Raw genomic sequence first — 22,562 nt, 5'->3', positions numbered from 1 at the left:
AGATAATAATAAAAAATACAAAAATACAAATTGAATAGAAAATAAATTATACACACACACACACACACACACACACACACACACACACACACACACACACACACACACACACACAGCAAATCTAAATACAAATCTGTTATTATACAGTGCAAGGGAAAGTAATGGCAGAAGAGGTTGGATAAATATAAAAGGATAAACTGTGAATTGCACATAATTGTTGCTTTTTCCCTTGAACAGATGGATCTGTTCAAAGGAAAAAACTGTCCAGTGCCTGACTGTTCTGCTGCTCAGAGCTCTGAAGCGTCAGCCAGAAGGCAACAGTTCAGAAAGGTAGTGGACAGGGTGATTGGAATCCAGAGTGGTTTTTCCAGCTTTTTTCCTCACTCTGGAAGTATACAGTTCTTGAAGGGAGGGCAGGGGGCAACTGTCTTTTGTCTTTCATAGCTGCACAAAACCAGACAGTTATTGAAGTGCAGAGGACAGACTCAATGACTGCTGAGTAGAATTGTATCAGCAGCACCTGTGGCAGGTTGAACTTCCTCAGCTGGTGAAGGAAGTACAAACTCTGCTGGGCCTTTTTCACAATGGAGTCAATGTGGGTCTCCCATTTCAGGTCCTGTGAGATGGTAGTGCCCAGGAGCCTCAAGGACTTCACTGCTGCCACAGTGCTGTTTATAATGGTGAGGGGGGTCAATGTTGGGGTGTTCCTCCTAAAGTCCATAATCATCTCCACTGCTTCCACAGTGCTGTTTAGAATAGTGAGGGGGGTCATTGTTGGGGTGTTCCTCCTTGAGTCCACAATCATCTCCACCGTTTTTACCATGTTCAGCTCCAGGTTGTTTTGAATGCACCATAGACTAAAAACAACTAAAAACAATGCAGATGGACACTGTAAAGAAGTAAATGGAAAGGAGGCGGCGAGATCCGGCTTTTCAATATAAATAATTGTTTAATATAAAACTTAAAACAGAAGACACAAACACACATGACGGACATGTCCGTAAACTATCTCTCTCTCCCGCACAATCCTACGCAGTCAGCCTTTATCCCTCTCGGAGGCTTAATTAGCCTGATAAGGGACCAGGTGTGTATGATCACGACCCGGCCCCGCCCTCCGCCCTGCCACAGACACAAAATGCATTAAGTGTGACCAACCCCTTACTCCTAAACTTCTGTCCCATTTCACAAACATCTGCACTATTCTACTTCATTTTGTAGTATGCAGCGTGAGTATAGAGTAGGTACTCAATGAAAATTATACTCTATATCGCATGCAGTACACTGCCACGGTAAAACTTTAAAGGTGCTATATGTAAGATTGACAACAAGCGTTTGAAATGGTTACTGTGGTCCAAATTCAAAATATTGGAGAGTTGTCTACCCCGCCCCAGACTCGAAGATCATGTGGGTTGCCAGAATATTGACGTGCAAATTTGCCAACTCAGCATCTGTTTTATAGGATTTCTGGGCTTTAAGCTGTCTCCATCATCCAAAGGCATCTCCAATATTTATCCTTGTTTTACTACGCCTCTGGTCATGGTGGTTTTTAGACGGATGACGAGGCTTTTTAGGTCGGATGGAATCTGTTATCGCTGATCCAGTTCATTTGCTGACTTCTATAGCTGCAGCACACACTGTTTATTGCCTGCAAACTTGTTCAAATCTGGCAACCCGGCAGTGGCGAAACACTATTGGTGAGTGGACAGTTGGTGGGATCACACAGGCCAAGACATAAACAGAAATTCCGGACCAGAAAGGAACATTCCAAGTAGAATGTAGCACTGTTATTGGAGAAGCCAGTATTTCAACTTGGCATGTTTCCTAATTCTCTAATGACATGTTATGGTAATTTTATGATTTAGTACAGTAAAAATATTACATATAGCACCTTTAAATTCTTGCACGTGAGGCGCATTCGCAAAATCACCGCCAGGAAGCGAAAAGAGACACTTTTGGCACCATTGTTTAGTGTGAAAAAAGATAGATATTATGATTAGCATTGTTAATATTAGCATTTGTATTGTTTTTTTTGTTGTTTTTTTTTATGTGTAAAAGGCGATCTAACAATGCAAAATTAACGGCAGCATTAAAGCTTAGTTAGCTCTTGAATTTTACATTGGCATATAGAATAAATTGCTCGAATGTCAGCCTTTCTCAATAAATGAAAACTGTTGCTTCATAGATATTAGTTATTTAATAATTAATTTGATTTGTTAGGCCTAATGAAAAAAACAACAACAATGCATTTCATTAATGGCGCTAACACATGTTATAACTGACCTGGCTAATCTGAATCTGAAGTTATAGAGGATGATGTGTAGTAGTAAAAAAGCCAAAATTCTATGAAAACACATGTGGACAAATAGCCTAAGGGCTGAGAGGTTTCTAATACCATATTGCGCGGTGATATTGGGGGTTCCCTCTACATCATTCTCTGGGTTGGCGCAGTCATGTATGAGACAGCCAACCTGCGCATCTTATCACATGGCTCGCTGTGCATGACACCGCAGAGACTCCTAGCATGTGGAGGCTCATGCTACTCTCCGTGATCCACGCACAACTTACCACACGCCCCATTGAGAGATAGAACCACTAATCACAACCACGAGGAGGTTACCGCATGTGACTCTACCCTCCCTAACAACCGGGCCAATTTGGTTGCTTAGGAGACCTGGCTGGAGTCACTCAGCACACCCTGGATTCGAACTTGTGACTCAAGCAGTGGTAGTCAACATCAATACTCGCGGAGTATTCTTTTTTTTATATAAATATTTAGGTAATTGCAAAACCAAGCACGAAAACAGCAAATGCTTCCATGTAGTAAAGTAAAATGGTTAGCGTTTCATTTTAGATGATTCTACTTTTGAAAATTAATAAAAAAGATAGCCATGTACATACTGTATAGTACATCATTTGAGAAGCAACTTGGGGCAGAAACATACTTTACGCAAGTACGCAAACGCAGACAGGAATGCTTGGCAATGCTTGGTCTGGTTGCAGGCAGATCATGCAATGTCTGCTATAGTGGCCCTTCTGGCAACTTTGAGAATGCAACCTGTTCTTGCATTGTGTTATGAACATATTTGCATAGAGTATGTTTCTGGCCTTAAACTCACCAGTATTCTTGCTCGAGAGTCATGCATTTCTCATAAATGGGGCCTGGGAGTTCCGAAGGCCCAGGGAAAATGTTCTCATGATGAAGGATCATGGTCTTGACAAGGTCATTGATCTGAGGTGCCAGGGTCACTTCGTCACCACCCATCTCCACCCCTCTGAGCAGACTGGGGCCGAAGCACACAGCCAGATTATACGGCTGCATCATGTTCTCATCACTATATTGAGAGACACTGCACAGATACACATAAAATAAGTTAGAGGTCTTATCACTGCATACTGTAATCAGGTTTGGAATGATTATGAGAGACTTTAAGGTAAAGAAAGCAGGACTCACTGATGAAGGAAGGCGAACAGATAGCGCATCACTATGACAACGGGTCTAGGGAAGAATGAGGCCAATGACTTTATCTGCGCTATTCTCTCGGTCATATTCTCAATCTCTAAAAAATTCACAGGATACAAAAGGGAAATAGAATGTAGTAAACGCACCTAAATTGAGACCTTTTAAAATATTAACTTCAGTGAATAAAAGATTCAAGAAGCAACTGATAATAGCATAGACTATATAATAACATAGATATAGTGGCCCAAATAAATATTAGGACATTTGCATGCTTTGATATTTTATCCAATTTAATGTCATACATACAATTGTTTGTTAGTAAAGGCCATATATGCACATACGTGCACTGCACACATACACACAATTACACAGAAGCAGAAAGAATAAATAAAAGGCTTCTTACGGACACACTCCATGAGCTGGCTGAAGCTCTCCTCAGGGAACAGAGGTTTCTCTAGACCTCTGAAATAAAGCTTCAAAACCCCTGCCACTGAATCAATGTCACTCTCACTGTCAGTCAGCGGGTCTTCTCCTGAGAAACATAAAAAAAATTAGATCAAAAAGAGTGACAAACAGTAACAGACTGAAAAGGCATTTTACACTTAATTATGATAAATAAATAAAAAGATTTTATATAAATAAATATATATATATATATATATATATATATATATATATATACTTAATATATTTTATATGTATTTAATAATATTCAATATATAATTTAAATATTCATGAAACATAAACGGAATAACATTATATATATATATATATATATGTTGAAACATTTTAATATTTTATAATTATAATAGTATTTGTGGTCATGATATAAATAATGATAATAATTATATTGATTATCACATGAATTGATACAAGGACATTGTGGTATATTGTTACAACTGTGTTAATTATTTTACAGGGAGAGTTCACCCAAAAATTATAGTTCTTCCATCATTTACTCTCCCTCATGCCATACCAGATGTGTATGACTTTCTTTCTTCTGCTGAACATCTAGGATGGCATTAAGGTGAGTAGATGAGAGAACTATCCTTTTAAATAATATATTACCTCTTTCAAAGGCATTCCTGATATGATTGACCTCAGTCTGTGACCCAGGCACTCTGAAAATTCCTTCATGATGCAGACCTGAAAAAAATTTAATAATTCATATTCATATCTGGATACTCAGACCTTCAATTAATACTGACAACTTTAATAGGCATTGTTTTGATATTAACAGTTTTACCGTGCAGATTTATGAAGCGAATGCAGCTCTCCACCACTAGGGGGATCTGTTGTCCAGAGCTCTGATGGTGAGAGGGGACGTAGGGGAATTGACAAAATTATTATGCTCTGAATATTTGGAAAGGAGTTGAGATATGTAGGAATCATGAAGGGAAATAAATATACTTATGAAGTATAAGGAACACTGTGCATAGAGAAACAGTGCAGAATACATTTTTGCGCACAGATGCACACAGATGCATGCATGATGGAGAAAGAGCAGTACCTGGGTCCTCGACATCTGCCTTCTCCTTCTGCAGTCACAGCCAGCCAAGCAGACAGAGAGAGCCAGAGAGACAGAAGGGAAGTACAAAGGAGGAGTAGATTGTGTGCCATGACCAGAAGGAGTGTAACACATGGAAAAAAGGAGAGAATGACACAAAAGCAAACGAAAGCAAATGCAAAAGCAGTCAGAAAGAGGAAGTATTGAAGAGATTAGGGAGAGAGAGAGAAAGACAAAAGCAGAGAACAAGGAGGTTAAAAGAAAAGCAACACATCAGGACAATGTCCCAGTTTTAATTTAGATTTAACTAGACAAAATGTGTCTTAAAGACCTCATGAAATCACTTGACATGTGAAAGTTTCTTTCCTGTGTTGATGTATTTCTTATTGAAGCAGGAAGTTATTTACGTTTCTGAAACCTAAAATGACAAACGGGACACCCTTCAGTCTCGTGGAGATCATAGATAAGTCCGCAAGTATCTAGTGCGCCATTTGTCAAATAAAAGAGCATTTGCTTGGACAAAATTCTCTGTAGTGCAAGATGAGTCATAAAAATGTTTGGTCTGTGTGGCAGCGGGGGCGTGGTAAGCGCCTTTAACGCTTTTCTCTCCCGGAAGGGCGCTTGACCACGCCCCCGCTGCCACAGTCTGTTTTCCCAAAAGAGAAAGGCTATACATTTAAATACATATCTGCTTAATGTGAATATTGTCAACTTGCGTAGCCAGCCAGACCTCTGGTAAATTGGTAATGGTAAATTATCTGGGGCTAATGCTGTGTTCCATTCAAAGTCTGATGTGGGATAGTCCGACTTGATATTTCCAATCTCTGACCAAATAGGCATTCCACTGACATATAAACAAACAAAACTGCAATGCTCCCCGATTGCTAAGCAGGTGTGCGAATGTTACCAGATATGTCTCCTAATAATCAAACTGATAAACGATGCTGCAATTCTAGCATTTGTTGTACAGGTGAATGATTATCAAAAGCGTATAATTGTTTTGATCACCTGTCTCTGCAAACGTTTGCTAAAAGTTGTTTAATGATGTAATGTGGGATTTTTGGCTCATTGATGGATATTATTTCACAAAAGTGAATGTTTAACTCTTAAATCTCCTTGGGTGCTGACATATTTGCGTGACGTCATGTACCTGCATCGCAGCAAAATTTCAACATGAGTTTCCAACCTGGAATTCTGACTTCAAGATGCATTCCACTGCACATTTACTTGTTGGAAGTTGGAATTTCCTAATTGAATGGAACACACTAAGACAGGAAGTGCCAGAGTCTGTTTTTTTTCATTACATGTCAATTTTGAATTCATGGAGTCTTTAGGTGTCAGAAACAACACATGTTAGCATTGCTAGGGTCTAACCATTTTCCTTGGCCTAAATATGATTTCCATCCACTTAAAAATGTCACTTTTATAGTCACAGGGCTGCTGCACCCATTGATCAAGCATTCAAGACAAAATAAAAACTGTATTTGGCAAAGCAGTTCTGTGGCCCTGACTGTATTATCCAATTATTAGCTGTGTAACGAGTGCACATCTCATAGATTTACTGTCCACTTAAGATGAAGAGATACACCAGCCGTTGCTAATGCAGGGTGTAGTTAGACACTCCACCACATTAGAATAACAATGTGAGAGTGGAAGGGAGGAAGTGTAATACCAATCACCTTTAATTTATGGAAGAAATATGCAATGAAAGTGAATGTTGACTAAAGTTGTCAGTCCCTAACGTTCTGCAAAACATATCCTTTTGTGTTCCACAGAGGAAAGAAAGTAATAGGGGTTTGGAACAAACATTAGGAATTATTCATTTCACCAACAGCAAGACTATCATTGTCAACCAGCTTCCATAGATCATTCTTTTCTGCCATAGATCATTCTTTTCTGCCATAGATCATTCTTTTCTGCCATAGATCATTCTTTTCTGCTGAACAACATGGCTGTGCTAGTCTACCAGCACATCCCATGATAACACACTTGTGTTACCCAGATGTCTATATGAAATTGTATTTATCTGGCAGATTTTATTTATTTTTTTGCTCATCCATAATTCATCTGTAAAACAGCCCCTGCCTGAAATTACAAGAACAATCAACTAATGCCTCAGGAGACATTTAGTATGATTAAAAATCTAGATAAATCTGATGTTTTAAATATGTTTTTCAGATGTTTTATATAATTAGAAAGCAATTTTCCAAATGAATTGCTCAGATGTCTTGGGGATGTTTGTGTGCTTACAAGGGGAACTAGCCAGCTCAAACCAACCCTACTGAAACCAGCCTAATGTGGTTTGCTGGTCTTTCAGCCTGGCAAAGCTGGTATTCAGCTGGTCTAGCTGTGGTCTCCCTGCCTGACCAGCAGACAAGTACTTCAAACCTCTCTAAATCCATCCAAACAGACCAGACTGTCCAGATTGGTGCCTAGTTAAAACCAGCAAACCACCAGCAGGGAACCTGAATCTGCTAATTCAGCTGGTCTTTTCTTCAAGGCAGACTGCAGGTCTCCTAAGAACATTGCTGTTAAGCTAACAACATAAGTGTAGATCAGAGCAAGGCAGATTAGACAACACAGACAGCAAGAGTGACACCTCTTAGTTTGTGCAGAACATAGCAGTTGTGTACAGTAGATATCATGAGCGCTATGCAAAAATTAAAATTGCGATGTCTGGAGTTCCCCAGTGCAATCAGAGGGCCACATCTTGAAACAACTCTTTATCAGAGTTTGCAAAACACGATGTCAGCAGAGCAAATAAACATTTCTGAAAAGGATTGCATAATGCTACTGTTAGAATATTAGCATAAACAAAGTAGGTGAGTAGCTCAAATATTGGCAATGGTTAAGATGAAGCACAGGATGTAGTGTTTTAATAGCCCACTACATGCAAGAGACATTCAGAATGAGAGCAAAGATCATCATACTGATGAGAAAGGGCCTTGCATAACTGCTCAAAAGATGACAGTTGTATTTAGAGACTTCTGCAAAGGAGCACAGCAGATAAAGCTGGTCAGTTATGAAAGATCTCCGCTTATGATAGACAGAGATAACACATGCACACCTAAACTACATGGCCAAATGTGCACCAATCAGCCACAACATTAAAACCACCTGCCTACTTCTGTGTAGGTCACATTTGTGCTGCCAAAACAGCTCCAAACCGCATCTCAGAATAACATTCTTCGGTTATCGGAGTTACTGTAGACTTTGACCAGTCTGGCCATTCTCTGTTGACCTCTCATGAACAAGGCATTTCCATCCACAGAACTGCCGCTCACTGGATGTTTTTTTGTTTTCACACCATTCTATTTTTTTAGATAGGGGTTGGCGCCATTTTGGCAGCACGAGGGGGACCTACACAATATTAGGCAGGTGGTTTTAATGTTGTGGCTGATTGGTGAATGTGGACATCCAAACCACATAAAATGTGCTTATTAAACATGTTCAAAACAAAAACATTTCAATTAAAAACCATTGCCCCCCCACACCACACACACACAGGTGAGCACACATTTTTGTTGGCTAGCACATGGACTATTAAGCTAGCAAACTGTGAGCGTGTCTGTCTAAAGCTATTTAATAAGCTGCCGTGACACGGAAATAATGAAGCATGTCATTTCAAATAAGATTCAGCAATCGTGCAAACTGTGGAATTTTCTCTAACCACATTCATTAAGGGAAGCACAATGTCAATGAAGTGATCACATTATCTCCCTACTGTATGCGTTCTCATTATCTAACATTCATTTGAATACATTTACAGGCCAATGGTCAAACATGTTTCACAAATAATCTTTAACAAACCATTTAAAAGGCCACATCCATAAACCAGATGCATTTTTACAAGACATATACAACAGCAATAATCAGACAAAGTGGTGGCCATGCTTAAAGCCATGTCAGAACGATTAAAATGCAACAGCACTAGAAATTACATTAAACAATAGACCCAGCAAGCAAGACGATATTATTTCGGCATGGAAGCAACAAGTGACCAGTTACAGATGACATCACAAGAGCACAATAAGAATGTAGCACCAGCGTTATAGAAGGCAAGGACGGATTATAGACCAGGCCAATGGGGCCAGTGCCAGGAACCTCAAATTGAAAGAAACTCAGAAACAAGCCACTACAGATGAAAAAATATGAAAAAAAAAAAAATATATATATATATTCTGTCCTGTCAACAGCTGTTGCTTAAGTCCCAAATATTTGGTAACTAGGATATATTGTAATTGCAGGACTATAATCCGTCCTTGATGGAAGGTATGGAGTAAAGTTAGAGGAACACAGCAAAAACATTACAGAAATCTATCTGTAACATATCAGAGGGCTGTCAGCCATAGGGCTATACCTGGATGAAGGAGAGCATGTCTCCAGAGAAGAGTTTGTGGTTGTACTGGGAGCAGGGCCTGGCTTTCCGCACACGCACTGCCCTACCAGGCTGCATTCTGGGAAATATATACACGGCAACTCCACTGTGACACTATGGCATCAATGAACTCATGCAAACATGCTAACATATCAGTACTCACAAAACAGACACACTCACAAAACCATAAACATTCTCTTTAGCATGCACACATTTTTGGGGCAAAACACAACAACACAAAAAAGGCTGAAGTTTTAACTGATGTATTTTAGCTTTGTTATGAATTTGAACACTTTGTGAATTTGACTGTGTTTTGTTCATTCACTGAAGTCATTTAAACTGATCGTTAAATTCTGCCTGTTTTTCAATTGATTTGCCTTTATTTCTGCTGAACACACAAAGGCTGTCAGTCAGGAAACACTAGCAGATGTTTGCTGGATTGCAGCCAATGTTTTCAGCACATGACTGTGTGAACAACACATAGTCACAGAGAGACAGATGGGAAGGGAGACATACCTGGAGGGATCACTGTCAATGGACTCAGCTGCAGGAGAGAAATAGAGGGAAAATGGGGAGAGGATATTACAGAATTGGCTATCACAGATACTCTCTCACTTCATCTCTGTTACATGCATTTCACCCTTACAAAAGTAAAATAAATATTAAAATATTATGGAATCGAAACCTTTTTAAAAATTCACATTTGACTGTGTAATTTATGTTAATGAAAATAACATCAATGTATAGTCAAGTAATGTTTACAACAGACCTTATTTTACACATAAGTTCAAAAAACCCATTAGGAAATTACAGAGAGAACCATGGCGAATTTGATTTCCAGGTTTTTGGACTACAACATCAAGAGCTCTATTCAGACATGATTAGTTTTATATGGGGATGTGGGGTCATGTAATAATTATGAGAGCTTCTCAGTCATTTTAGTCCTGTGCGATTCAATCGTTTTTGCGGATTGTGCGTTCCCATGTGGGTAAAAATTACAGCATGTTTTACCTACTATAAAATGCCCTGGTTATATTTATACTGTGCATATATTTTAATTAACAATTTATTATTGATTAATATATTAAACACAGAAAAGAAAAACATATATACACAGAATCAATATTTAACCCCCACTATTACCCCTCCCCCTCCCATTCCCCAACCCTACCCTGGCTCTTAACAACATCCCAGTGGTCATAAATTATTATAGACACACACACACACACAATAATAATAATAATAAATATCACATATTAACAACTACACCTCTCTCTCTCAACTACCTCTCCCGAGTGCCCTCCAAAAACACTAGATATCTGCCCCATTTTCCCACAAAGGAGTCCAATTTCCCCAGTCTTCTAGATGACAGTTCTTCAAAAGATGCCACCCTACCCATCTCCAGCACCATTTCTAAAATGGGGGCGCTCCAGCTGAACTCCATCCCCTTGGCGATCATGACACTGGTTAGGACCCAACTCTTTGTGTGTCTATTCTCTACATTGATGACTGCACCATTGCCCAAAATACAGAGTCTGGGGCAAAATGAAACCTGAGTGCCCAATACGTCTCACTCACAAAACTGATCCTTCAACCAAAATTCTTGGATCTTAACACACCACCAAAATGTATGGGTTGTGTCTCCATCTTCTGATTGGCATCGCCAGCAGGTGGGTGTGTTTTTAAGACAAAGCCTATACAATCTAGAGGGGGTCCAATAAAATCTATGTAAATCTTAAATTGCATAAGAGATTGCTTCTAGATGCAGACTTTAAGTTTTGTATAATCTTAGCCCACACTCCCTCCTCCAATACCAAGTTTAAATCTTTCTCTCATAATCTCTTGATAGAAGTAAAAGCTCCATCCCCCGAACTCTGAATTAGCAGGGAGTAATACACAGATGCCTCATGACCTTTTCCAAAAGCAGCTATCACCACTCCCAGAGTGCCTGCTGCTTTAAGGGGCTGTATACCACTCCCCAAAATAGTACATAGCAGGTGGCACAGCTGTAAATACCTAAAAAACTGAGATCTGGGAATCCAAAAATTTTCAAAGGATCTCAACACTCCGCTCTCATATAGGTCACTGAGGGTATTAATCCCCCTCACAATCCACTCTGACCAGCAGAAAGGGGAATTATTAATACCTAATTTTGGGTTCAGCCATATGCTTGAGACAACATTTAAATAAATGCCCAAATTAAACACTCGTGCTTTGGATTTTTTGGTGAATGAGGCACTTAAGAACCAGAAGTGCCTCCCAAGCCATGCCCACAGAGGACACTGAGGACCAGTTGGTCTCCATATAAACATTGATTTCAATCTTTAACATTTGTTGGAATTCAGGATTTAGCAAAAGGGATACATTAAAGTGCCAACTATATGATTTCCTATTCTCCATATGTGGCACCAACTCTAAACTCACCTGGACGTGATCTGAGATGTTTCCAATTGAGCAATCAACAATAGGTGAAATGAAGGACTTGGATATATAAAACAATATTCTACAATAAATCTTATGGACTGATGAAAAAAATGTATAGTCCCTACCAGATGGGTTCAAAATATCTGTAAGACCAACATTTTTACATATCCTGTGAAGTATCAGTTTTGCTCTAGGGGGCTTACACACGTTTGCTTCACTATGATCAAGGACTGAGTCCATCAAAAGATTAAAGTCTCCTCCCAATATTATATCACGATGGGTGTCCACGACTTGCAACATCCCTTCATAATCTATCAAAAAACCCTGATCATCAACATTAGGTGCGTAATATTAGCCAAAATAAGACTTTGCCCTTGAATTTCTGCTAAAACTATAAAGACTCTTCCTAATATATCTTTAATATCTTGAGACATTTGAATTGTAGATGTTTACTAATCAGTGTAATGACTCCCCTGCTGTTAAGCCAGCACTAAAGAAAACATGTCCACTCCATATCTTACCACATTTTTCAGTTTCCTGCAGTGAAAGATGCATTTCTTGAATAAACACTATATCATATTTCTTACATTTAAGAAGAGAAATCATCTTCCTTCTTTTTATGGGGTGCCCCAACCCATTCACATAACACGTGGAGAGAGACAATCCACTCAAGAAAATCCATCAATCCAAGAAAATAAATATTGTGTGTCAAAAATAAAATTATAAAGACCACATTCCAACATTAGTGCAACTATCAAACCCCAAACTTCACCACGAAACAACAAACAGAAAAAAGAAAAACGTGCGCATTAACCCCGTGCACGACATTGATCCCTCTAAACTTAAACAGTCCATGTGTGCCTACAAGAGCCCTCGCGACAACTTTGCAGTCAGATTGCTCAAGTCGGGTGTTTCTATATAAATTCTGTGAGACAGAGTTACACAACAAATTATAATCTACAAAACAAACTCCAGCCAATAGGTGGAATAAACACAAAGAACGTTTGACTCATCCACATAACTGTCCCGAAGGTGTGTTCCTCCACAAAACAAACTCTGGCCGCTAGCGGAACCAGCACAAAAACACAAAAAAAGGCGTTCATTTTCCTCGGACGGTCAAACAAATGTTCTGTGAGCTGGCCCATTCAGCAGTTACATGAGTAAACTAATCACTCCAATGTCTTGCAAGAAATACTCCACAAAACAAACTCCAACCATTAGGAGGCATAAGCGCAAAGAACGTGCAGACTCATCCACAAACTGTGCTGAAGTATTGTTATTCCACAAAACAGCTGCTAGGCGGAACCAGCACAAAAAGAAACAAAAAGGCACTCAGTTTCCTTAGACGGTCGAGTGAATATTCCGTTAGTTGGTCCACTTGGCTAAAACGTGAGTACCACAAAATAACTTCCTCAGTCCATTGACTTTATGAAGGACATGGCTTGTTGGGGACATGTAAATATTTTACAGCCATCCTTAGAATCCATTCACAATTTGGCCATGAACATCAATTCAAATCGAACTTCTGTTGATGTAAGAGTTTCTTGCATTCCTTAAAAGGATCAAGTTTCTCTCTGTGTCGAATTTGCAAAGTCTGGGAACAAGAAAATGCTGTGGTTCTTCCAAGAAAGCATTCCTTTACACCTCGCCTCGCCTAACACAAGACCACCTTGGTCGCTAGCGGATTAGCAGCTAATTCCCTCTCTGATGACTCCAGATAATCGATCAGTTTCTCGACATATCCCACTCTTGTAACCACATCAGTGAATTTTGTCTCCATGGCAGTGATCAATCCACGTATTACAGCAAGATCCTCCAAGTCAGCAATGACCTTTGTCAGCATTACCAACAAGCTCAACAATTCTCACAGAATTTCCCTCACTTCTCCGGCCAAAGGCTCCCTGGTCCGGGGCCTTCTCAGGGGCGTCAGCTTGAGCACGTAAGGGTCTTCTCACATTTCCAGAGCCCGAGGATTTTGAATTCTTTGACATATTGTCTACCTAGAACAGTTAAGGATCAGGGTGTATCGAATCTCACCAGTTTATAACATAAAAAGTATTAAAACCAGCAAAGTGCGCAGAACTCGCCGTTCACACCTCCAAACCTTGCATGGCGTCCTGGAAACCCCTCCCGTGCAAATTGACATGTTGGTAAAAAGCATTTTCCAGCCCTTGAGCCATTTAAATATTGCTGTTTATTAAGTTCTCCGAGTGTCTGAAGTGGATGTTGGTCAAGAGAAAATGCCAGAAAATGTAAGACGTGGTTCACAACTACAGATAATGCTGGCTGTTGCATTTGGACTGATGCATGTTTACCGATGTAAAAGAGAAAGAAATTAGCATTTTTTTTGGTTTGGAAAATTAGAAGGAATAGCACTTAATTAGTTTTTTAAGAGCAGAGTGAGTGCAGGAAATCGCGTTGAACTCTGCATTTCGGAACATATACTCAGGAGGGACAAATAAAACTACATAATGTGATGTCAGTTAATGTCAAGTTCTGTTGTATTTAGCCAGATATTCCAAATCAATTTCTTCTAATAATCGCAGATACAGTTTAAGCTCATGTTTAATATTGCTGGCATAATTAATCAGCACATTCAGTGCACTATCAGTATACATTTTCAAATAGGTCAGGTGCATGTGACAGCAGTGTGTAAATTATGTAGAAACACCTATATCTGCTATTTTTACAGACATAGCTTATCCCTTGTTGACGATAAATATTACAGATGTCTGCAGTAATAATACTTTACATACATATGTGAGAAATACTAATCTAATTTATGAGCATGTAAAATGATTTCAGACACAGCAATGGAGAAGATATGTCATGCACAGGGCTTCTGATTTTAATTAAATAATAAATAACAAATAATATTCTTTTCAAAATGTTCAAATATCTGTCTACTCACATTCCTGCAACAATAAAAACATGCTGCTTTGAAATATGAAATATTTGAATTGAGCGAAGTCAGTGTGTGACGTTTTGATCATCTTTTGATCAAAACGAAAATGACATTTGGGTGCTAAAGTGAGTCACTATCAACTGCCATTATATTAAGAAGACGGACTGAGTCATTAATTAAAACTTAATTAAATCTCCTTCTGTTTTCTGCATAAGAAAAAGTTATACAGTTTAAGAACAACGTTTTAGGTAAACTACAGGATCTGCAGCCACAGCCATCGCCAGAAAGCTAGATTTCCACACAATTAGAATTCAAATTTCCATTCATGGCTTATTACACTGTTTGAAGAAGATCCCATATGAATTTGTTTATCACTAGTAACTATGGTATTCTGGTGGTAACAACGGTATGTTTACTTTTGTAAGGGCATTGTGGTATTGCTACAGACAACTTTCACACACGCACATTCTTTGTTGTTTTTTCTTTTTTTCTTTCTTACATTCTTTCTTTCTGGTTCAAGCTGGTTAATTGTGGTAAATTACCTTTTTGTATGGCCTCTTTAAGTAGGTCATGTTTGGCCTGGAGTTTCGAGATCAGAGAGCTGCCACCTATGTGCTCTTTCACTTTCTGAAAAATAACATAAAACAAATAAATGACTAGCTGTGTCATATTTAGTCAATGTGGTATTTTACTTTTCTACTATGTGATTAGCAAGTTGCACTCCATGTTTTAGTTTTAATACACAAGACGTTAATCCTCCAATCTTGGCTAGAGATCTTACTGTAAAGTAGAAGGTCTCTGTGTCCTGTTGATTGGCTCTGCGTTTTGCCAGGGTTGGTTTGCTCCCTGCACCGTCACCTGTGTTGTCCACCAAAGGGGTGGTAGTGGTGTCAGGGGTGGGGTTGCAATCATCATCACAGATGCTCTCCAGAAGGTTAGTGTGCGTTGTCTTGAGTGTCTTACTGACCTGAAGGGGATAGAGACATCTTTGACTATCAAAAAGCATCTACTTGAGAAATATTTATACTAGCATAATAGGGATGCAAAGAGCGCAAATATTTTTGTGGTCAAAGATTAAAGAGCGTGCAGTGGATTTTACCTCCTCTGTTTCCAGGGTAACAGAGGCCAGTCTGGACTGAAGCTGCTGGAATCTGGTCTCAAGCTCATACCTCACCTGGCCTTCTGCGCTCACCTCACAGACCTGTCACACACATATAAAACCAATTATTCTACATAAGGGGCCGTTCAGTCCAAATGCGTTCTTGCACTCGCAAAGAAAAGATCTGTGATGTTTCAATACATGTTTATTACATTTGAAGTTCTTTTTAAATTAATAAAAATTAGACTTGCCGCAAACAGTCAAAGATGTCCGTCTAGTGCAAAACGCATTAAGTGTGAAAGGCCACTAAGGGTAGTCCACCCTTATGGTGGCTGCCATAATGAGATCACATGTCTAGCCGAATACTACTCACTTTATCTTAGTAAACATTTTGGTGCAGAATAATCATGAATGACAAAAAACCTGCGGATGGGGTATTGGCATCGGTAACAGAAACATTTGTGTGATGCTGCAATTATGCAGACAGGGGAAAACTAATGCATTAACAAATTTGAAAACCATAACCCTTGTGGAACCCCATGTACACATTTGTGGACGTTGTATTTTGGCTTCAGCTGTATACAATGCATATTTAAATTCATTTAAACCAACTGATCTCAGTTCAGGAGAATCTAGGCTGTCAGTGAAGGGTTAAACTTTTGAAAAACGGACTCATGTGAAAAAACAACTTGGTGCCGATCACAGCAGAGTTTGTCTTTGGGAGAAACATCATCAAAACTACATATGGTAAGGAACCTAATTAAGTTTTTACACTGAAACCTGTTTGACTCAAAAGATTAGAGTATCTAGTTTTATCTGAAATAGCTTTTTTTTATTATTTAAGCAATTTTGTGCAAAATGCCACACTGCTAGACACAACGTACCTACTAATGTGAAAATATGTCAAAATGTTATATTGAGTTAGGATGGAAATAAGTGCATTCACTCCTTAAATTCAACCAAAAGTTCTGTTTCAGGCTGGACCACTGATGTTTGGACCACTCAACATGTTTGGCAGACATGGGACAATGGTTATCAGTACATAGATTCAGAATTTTTAATGTCTAACTTTATTTTAACATGGTTGGCAGTGATTGGATGGTGCTGGCCATTGTTTGAATAAGAATTATTAATGCTTATTTCTGATGTAATGTCTGTAATGTCTCAAAAACATGAATAACCAAAACTCATAGAAACATAAACATTTTGATTAAAAACATTACTTTCTATGGCTAGGTATTATTTAAAATTGTATAACTTAGTCCCGCTGTCCACATATGTGGACATAAGCTTTGAGGAAATGTATTTGCTTAAAAAATTTTTTTACAAGTTTATTAGGTGCTACTAGTTACAAATCAAAAAGGGAAAAGAAAAATGCACACAGCAGTCACGCTTGGGGTCTCAGGAGGTTATTGAAAAGTGTTACATTATTGCATATAAATGAATCTTTTATTTCTATTTAACTTCATAAAATATTTAATTGGATAATATACTACATTACCATGATAAATCTTATAAACCTTAAATATTTGGGAGATTTCATCCATTCTAGAGCTACAAAAAGCCCTACTATAAGAGTCTGTTGTGTTACCTGGTCTCCTTCATGCGGATGGTACTGAAAGCGAAAGGGCAGGCAGAATGCAGTGTTGTGGGCCTGGAGCAGGGCATCTCTATCCTGACCCTGACTGAGTCCAGTCACTGCTGTGTCAAGCTGCTGGAGGCCATTTTTCATGTTCTGGATGATCCGGTTTCGGTTGGAGAGGTACCCGCGTATAACCCGAGACACAGACAGGTGGTACCCCAGATCTGTGCACTGCATTTCAGATCAGCCAGATGCCATAAGACAGTACCATGTAGAATAAAAAAAATAAATACATAAAGTCATTGCTGAGCAAATATGAATGCGCTGATTTGTGCTCACTGACTAATCATGTTGTAGTGCTCTTGCGTTGACTTCTACATTGTTGGAATTACAAATAGTCACAAATAATTCAACCAAAAATGTACGATTTTGTTTTTGTTTACTCACCATCTTGTTGTTCGAAACCTTCCATCAAACACAAAAGGAGATGTTTAGCAGAATGTTCACGCTGCTCTTTTCTATTCAATGAAAGTGAATGGTGACCAGATGTAGTCTACTTCCAAAAATGACAAAAGAAGCTCCATAAAATTAGTCTATAAGACTTGTGTGCTATATTCCAAAATCTATATTCTACCATAGCTTTGTGTGAGGAAAAGACTGAAATTATACAGTAGTCATTATTCACTGAAAATGTTTCACTCCGCCGTAGCTGTGAAGAAGTTGAAAATTTGTGATTTCAATATGCGTATATTAAATTTGGTAAGACATGACCAGTTATTAGACACATGAGAATCAATAACGTTCGCCATCATTGACATCAAACCTGTCGTGACACATGAGATATAGCGCAAGAGTCAAGAGGACTACTTTTATTATACTTTTATGGTGCTTTTAAAAAACATAACTTCACTGCTCCTGATCACCACTCACTTTCATTGTAAGGAAAAAAGCAGCGTAAACAGTCTGCTTCATGTTTTCGTTTGTGTTAGACACAAGAAAGAAAATCATACGGGTTTGGAATAGCACTACAGGGAGTAAATGATTACAGAATTTTCATTTTTGGGTGAACTGTACCTTTAAGATGTAAATGCCATAAAAGATGTTGAACTTTAGTATTCTTTGAATACACACTACATACAGAAAAAAAAATATATAAAAAAAGAACAGGACTGTGGATTTTTTTTGATGACAGGTCAAATCAAAATGAAAAGGGAAATAAAAATAACCACATACTAAAAAGGGTCTAGACAGAAGATTATTTAAGTCAATGGGACAGCAGCGTGTTTGACTCACATCAATCAGAGTGCAAATGTCCTGCAGATAGTACTTGTTCATGGAGGCATTAGCTGCTGCTAAGTTGAGCAAGTAGTCGTTACGAGCTTTAGTGCACTTCAGCTGAGTTTCCTGTACTTTCCCATGTCTCTGTAAAGAAAACAAACCCACACACAGTGGAAACAGTGGGGTTAGAGATAAAGTGAGATCTTGCTCTTCCTGTGCCATCTTCACAGAGCAAAGTTCCGGATGTAACCAGCTTTCATTCTAACAAACCACCATCTCTACCTTCTCCATCAGTCTCTCCATTTTTTTCGCCGAACTGCGCCTCTGCCCTCCTGACTGGCTGAGTCCAAAATCAGCTGATTTCCCTGTCTGTTTCTCCTCCAGTCGTGTGGCCTCTTTGAGCTTGCCTTCAGCAGCCAGACAGTCCATGTGGTACTGATGATATGTTTTCAAAGCCTGTCAGGGATTAGACACCAAGCTAGCATGAACATCACTTTAAAGACCCATGAAATTAAAATTTGGTGTTTTGTTGCATATATATAGGCCCTATCCCACCGTAGGGACTAAAGTAAATTTTAAATTACTCAGAACTACTACTTTTCATAATTTTTACACTTCAGGAACTATAGTTACTCTTAAGCCCAAAGTATACTACGATCAGACATGCTGATCGTTCGCATACAGGATGCTTGGTGCAAATCTCGTCATCAGCTGTGTGCTCAAGCACTAAACGCTTGCAGCCCAATTTTTCTAACCGTGCATCTTTGAAGGTGCAGAGTGCGCATGTGCCTGGAATTATTTGCATGACTTTGTGGATCCACAAGGTGGCAATACTCACATTTGAGCCATTGCTGTCATGATGAAACGCTAGATGAAGGTATAATCGCATGTAAATAACAGAACACGAAGGTAAATCAACAACAGTAGATATGCACGTCAAGAGCTTGTGTGTGAGGAGGTCAGGAGATGCCTGCATTTGTATAACTTGAGTCTGAAGGAAAATAAAAGACATCTCTATGGGTCTGAACTCCTGAATATAAATTGTCTAGAGTCTCATAGAAGTCATAGCACGCAAGCATCAAATGGAGTATACTTTGACAGGCTTGTGTTCGACTGTACGCAGACATTGAGCGTTCGCATCAAAATCGAAGTATATTTTGGGCTTTAGCTGTTTAGATAGACTTTTTAGCTCCCACTCCAGGCAAGGTACTTTTTGGGACAAGAGGGACAATGGGAGGTGCTGCAGCCTGTAATTGGTCAAACACGTATGATGCACAAAGCAATGAGAAATGCGAGGACACGGCAGCCGCCATGAGTAAACAAACTTGTTCTGCTAGCCAGCTCCTCAGAGGACTATTCAATATGTCCAATTTCTAAACAGAAAGAACATAAAGCCAACAAAGTATCCAAAGATTATTGCCTGTTTCACACATTGTGTGTGAGCGAGGGGGAGCAGAGCGGCTGCATAACTTCAACAGGAGATGCAGTTTGAGTTTTCAAAGTATCTGTTCTGTGTAAATAAAATGATTTCTGGATTACTAAATAAAAAAAAATCCTGGAATAATGGACAGAAATAATATGATGTCTGTTGAAAATGGGTAATTGAACCCTGGGATTGACAAGGTAATTGTAATTGTACACTAAACCGTCATGAAACCTAATTTACATGTGGAGAGTGTTGCGTGCCTGTTACCACGTGGTTAACTTGTATCAAGACGTCTTTCTTTCTTTGTCAATGGGTGAGTAGTTCAGTACAGTAATTTATGAGTCATACAAATAATTGTAAAAGATTGTGTTGATAATTAGTTTTTAGTGCATTATACATATAGTTTTTTCCACCGAGATCAGCATGTGATGCGTAACAAAGTATTTAAGGCACATAATTAGGGATAGTAGTGACTGACAAAGACAGGGCCCAGATGGTGGAACGCACGCTCAAAATCCCAAAACCCAAAATGTGAGCAATAATAATAGTGATACTTCCCTTAGCTGACACCACTTATGCACTCTGGAAAGCAGGTGGCCATTAGAGCTATTTGTGGTACAGGATGTACCAAAATTCACAGGCATATAAGGGAAGATAGATAACCAGACAGACCCACATCCTATCTATTTTGCATCAACCGTCATTATATTGGCAAATATGTGCATCATGTGGTATTTAGTCAAGATTAATCATGTCTCTGACTGCAGAGAAGTGATGTAATTCACAGCTGATGCCATTTGACTTCATATCAGCTCAGCAGAGCATGTTGCTCTGCGTAGATGTAGCATGTTTACAGCGAAGCAGCCTCCAACCCACCGTTTGCAGCTCTGTGGTGATTTTCAAGAGCTCGTCCTGCATTTGGAGACCCACCTCCTTGCCCTGAAACACAGAGAAAAGAGTCAGTCTGAAATAAGGAAGATGGGTTGGAAGTATTTTGCGTGGGAGTATGTTGGTATTTAATAGAGGAAGAGAAAGGATGTGAGAGCTTGTTATATAGGGAGAGAGATTTCTGTACCCTCTTTGACAGGCGGTGTGTGTCCTCTATGCAGTGTGAGAGACGCTGTGTGAGGGTGTTGCTGCAGAGCTCACTCATTGAGCTGTGATCTCGGCTCTCCTGTCTGGTTTGGGTCAGCAGAACCGTCCAGCACTGAGCCACCGACAGGTCTATTTGCTCCTTTCTAAAGAGATACAGAAGCAGAGAGAATTAAAATAATCCAGAGAGGCATGTAATATATACACTACCGGTAAAAAGTTTTGAAACACTCATTCTTTATTATAATTTTTTTTCCTTCACATTTTAGAATAATAGTAAAGTCATCAAAACTATGGAATAACATAAAAATGAACTATGGGAATTATGTAGTTACTAAATAAAACAGTGTTATATTTTAGCATCTTCAAAGTAGTCCCCCTTTGCCTAGAAATTGCAGACATGTACTCTTGACATTTTCTCAACCAACTTCTTGGGGTATCACCTGTGATTTAGGGGTGCCGGGAGAAGTGGGTATACTCTAAATGTATGCCCCCCATTTTTTTTTAAAGCAGCCCAGCAACGGATGAATGCCCTGTGTTATAAACAGCGACATGTAAGACTAGTCATATTTATTTCACCCCAAAAAGGGCCAATAGTATTTGCACACTGTCACTTAACTTCTGCTGCTTGACTTCACTGAATAAGGATCATTATGAAATTAATATTAGCCACAGAAGAGGTGCAGATTTTGCAATCAATACTGGCCCAAATACTATAGGAAGAGACAACTATATAATTATTAATTTTGCATGAACTATTCCTTATTCCTTAGTCCATCCACACATGAAAATTGGACAACTATTCTCTAACCTTGCAGGTAGTCTACGGCAATCTTTACTGGGTGTGTTTAGGGTATATTTGTATTTATTCACATAGGATTGCAGTGTTTCCCATGGGATTTTGTGAGACTATGGGGGGTGGACCTCAGACCCTCTAACAGGGTTGGGGGGCATGCTCCCCGTAAGAAATGTTTTTATATTTTAAAGTTAAATACTTCCATCTGGTGCATTTTGAGATCAAAATAAAGAAGCTAGTGTTGTGCTCTTATAAACAGTTTTGTGCTCTCAAAGCTGGAGTAGGCAACTTTGAAATAAATTGAATTGAGAAACAGCGCCCCCAATTCTTCCCCATATACATGATGCCCTTCACCCTCAGGGTTTAATCGACAACTGTTCACAAACAGAGCCAAAGCCTGCCTCGCCAAAAGCGATTGGATAAAATTTGCTGTATTGACACTACCGACCCTCATTTTTCACTCCGAGCTAGAGTCTGTGGTGCTAACTAATCTCTCACAGGGCCTCATTTAACAAGACACCATGTTTATATAGAAAACATTTTTTTCAATGAATAAATAATACCTACTGTAGCTTTAACTATTTCATGCTCTAACCATTCTGAAATGCATGGTAC

The 22,562-nt window shown here is 39.0% G+C and overlaps 1 protein-coding gene across 1 annotated transcript in view; it reads right to left on the bottom strand.

Moving 5' to 3' along the window:
- The window catches only part of arhgap4b (Rho GTPase activating protein 4b), a 48,115-nt gene that overhangs the window by 5,466 nt on the left and 20,087 nt on the right, over positions 1-22,562 (bottom strand). The window contains exons 5-19 of the mRNA XM_052091364.1: positions 21,135-21,297; positions 20,936-20,998; positions 18,916-19,089; positions 18,649-18,777; positions 17,365-17,586; positions 15,774-15,875; positions 15,456-15,641; positions 15,217-15,301; positions 9,862-9,889; positions 9,328-9,424; positions 4,707-4,767; positions 4,529-4,606; positions 3,864-3,992; positions 3,452-3,557; positions 3,117-3,347 (exon numbers count right to left, since the gene is read on the bottom strand). Coding sequence (XP_051947324.1) covers positions 3,117-3,347; positions 3,452-3,557; positions 3,864-3,992; positions 4,529-4,606; positions 4,707-4,767; positions 9,328-9,424; positions 9,862-9,889; positions 15,217-15,301; positions 15,456-15,641; positions 15,774-15,875; positions 17,365-17,586; positions 18,649-18,777; positions 18,916-19,089; positions 20,936-20,998; positions 21,135-21,297 — 1,854 coding nt within the window. The remainder of the gene's footprint in view (positions 1-3,116; positions 3,348-3,451; positions 3,558-3,863; positions 3,993-4,528; positions 4,607-4,706; positions 4,768-9,327; positions 9,425-9,861; positions 9,890-15,216; positions 15,302-15,455; positions 15,642-15,773; positions 15,876-17,364; positions 17,587-18,648; positions 18,778-18,915; positions 19,090-20,935; positions 20,999-21,134; positions 21,298-22,562) is intronic.

This window comes from Xyrauchen texanus, chromosome 25 (assembly GCF_025860055.1).
Source record: "Xyrauchen texanus isolate HMW12.3.18 chromosome 25, RBS_HiC_50CHRs, whole genome shotgun sequence".
Taxonomy (NCBI): domain Eukaryota; kingdom Metazoa; phylum Chordata; class Actinopteri; order Cypriniformes; family Catostomidae; genus Xyrauchen; species Xyrauchen texanus.
This window is presented reverse-complemented; position numbering and strand designations above follow the sequence as displayed.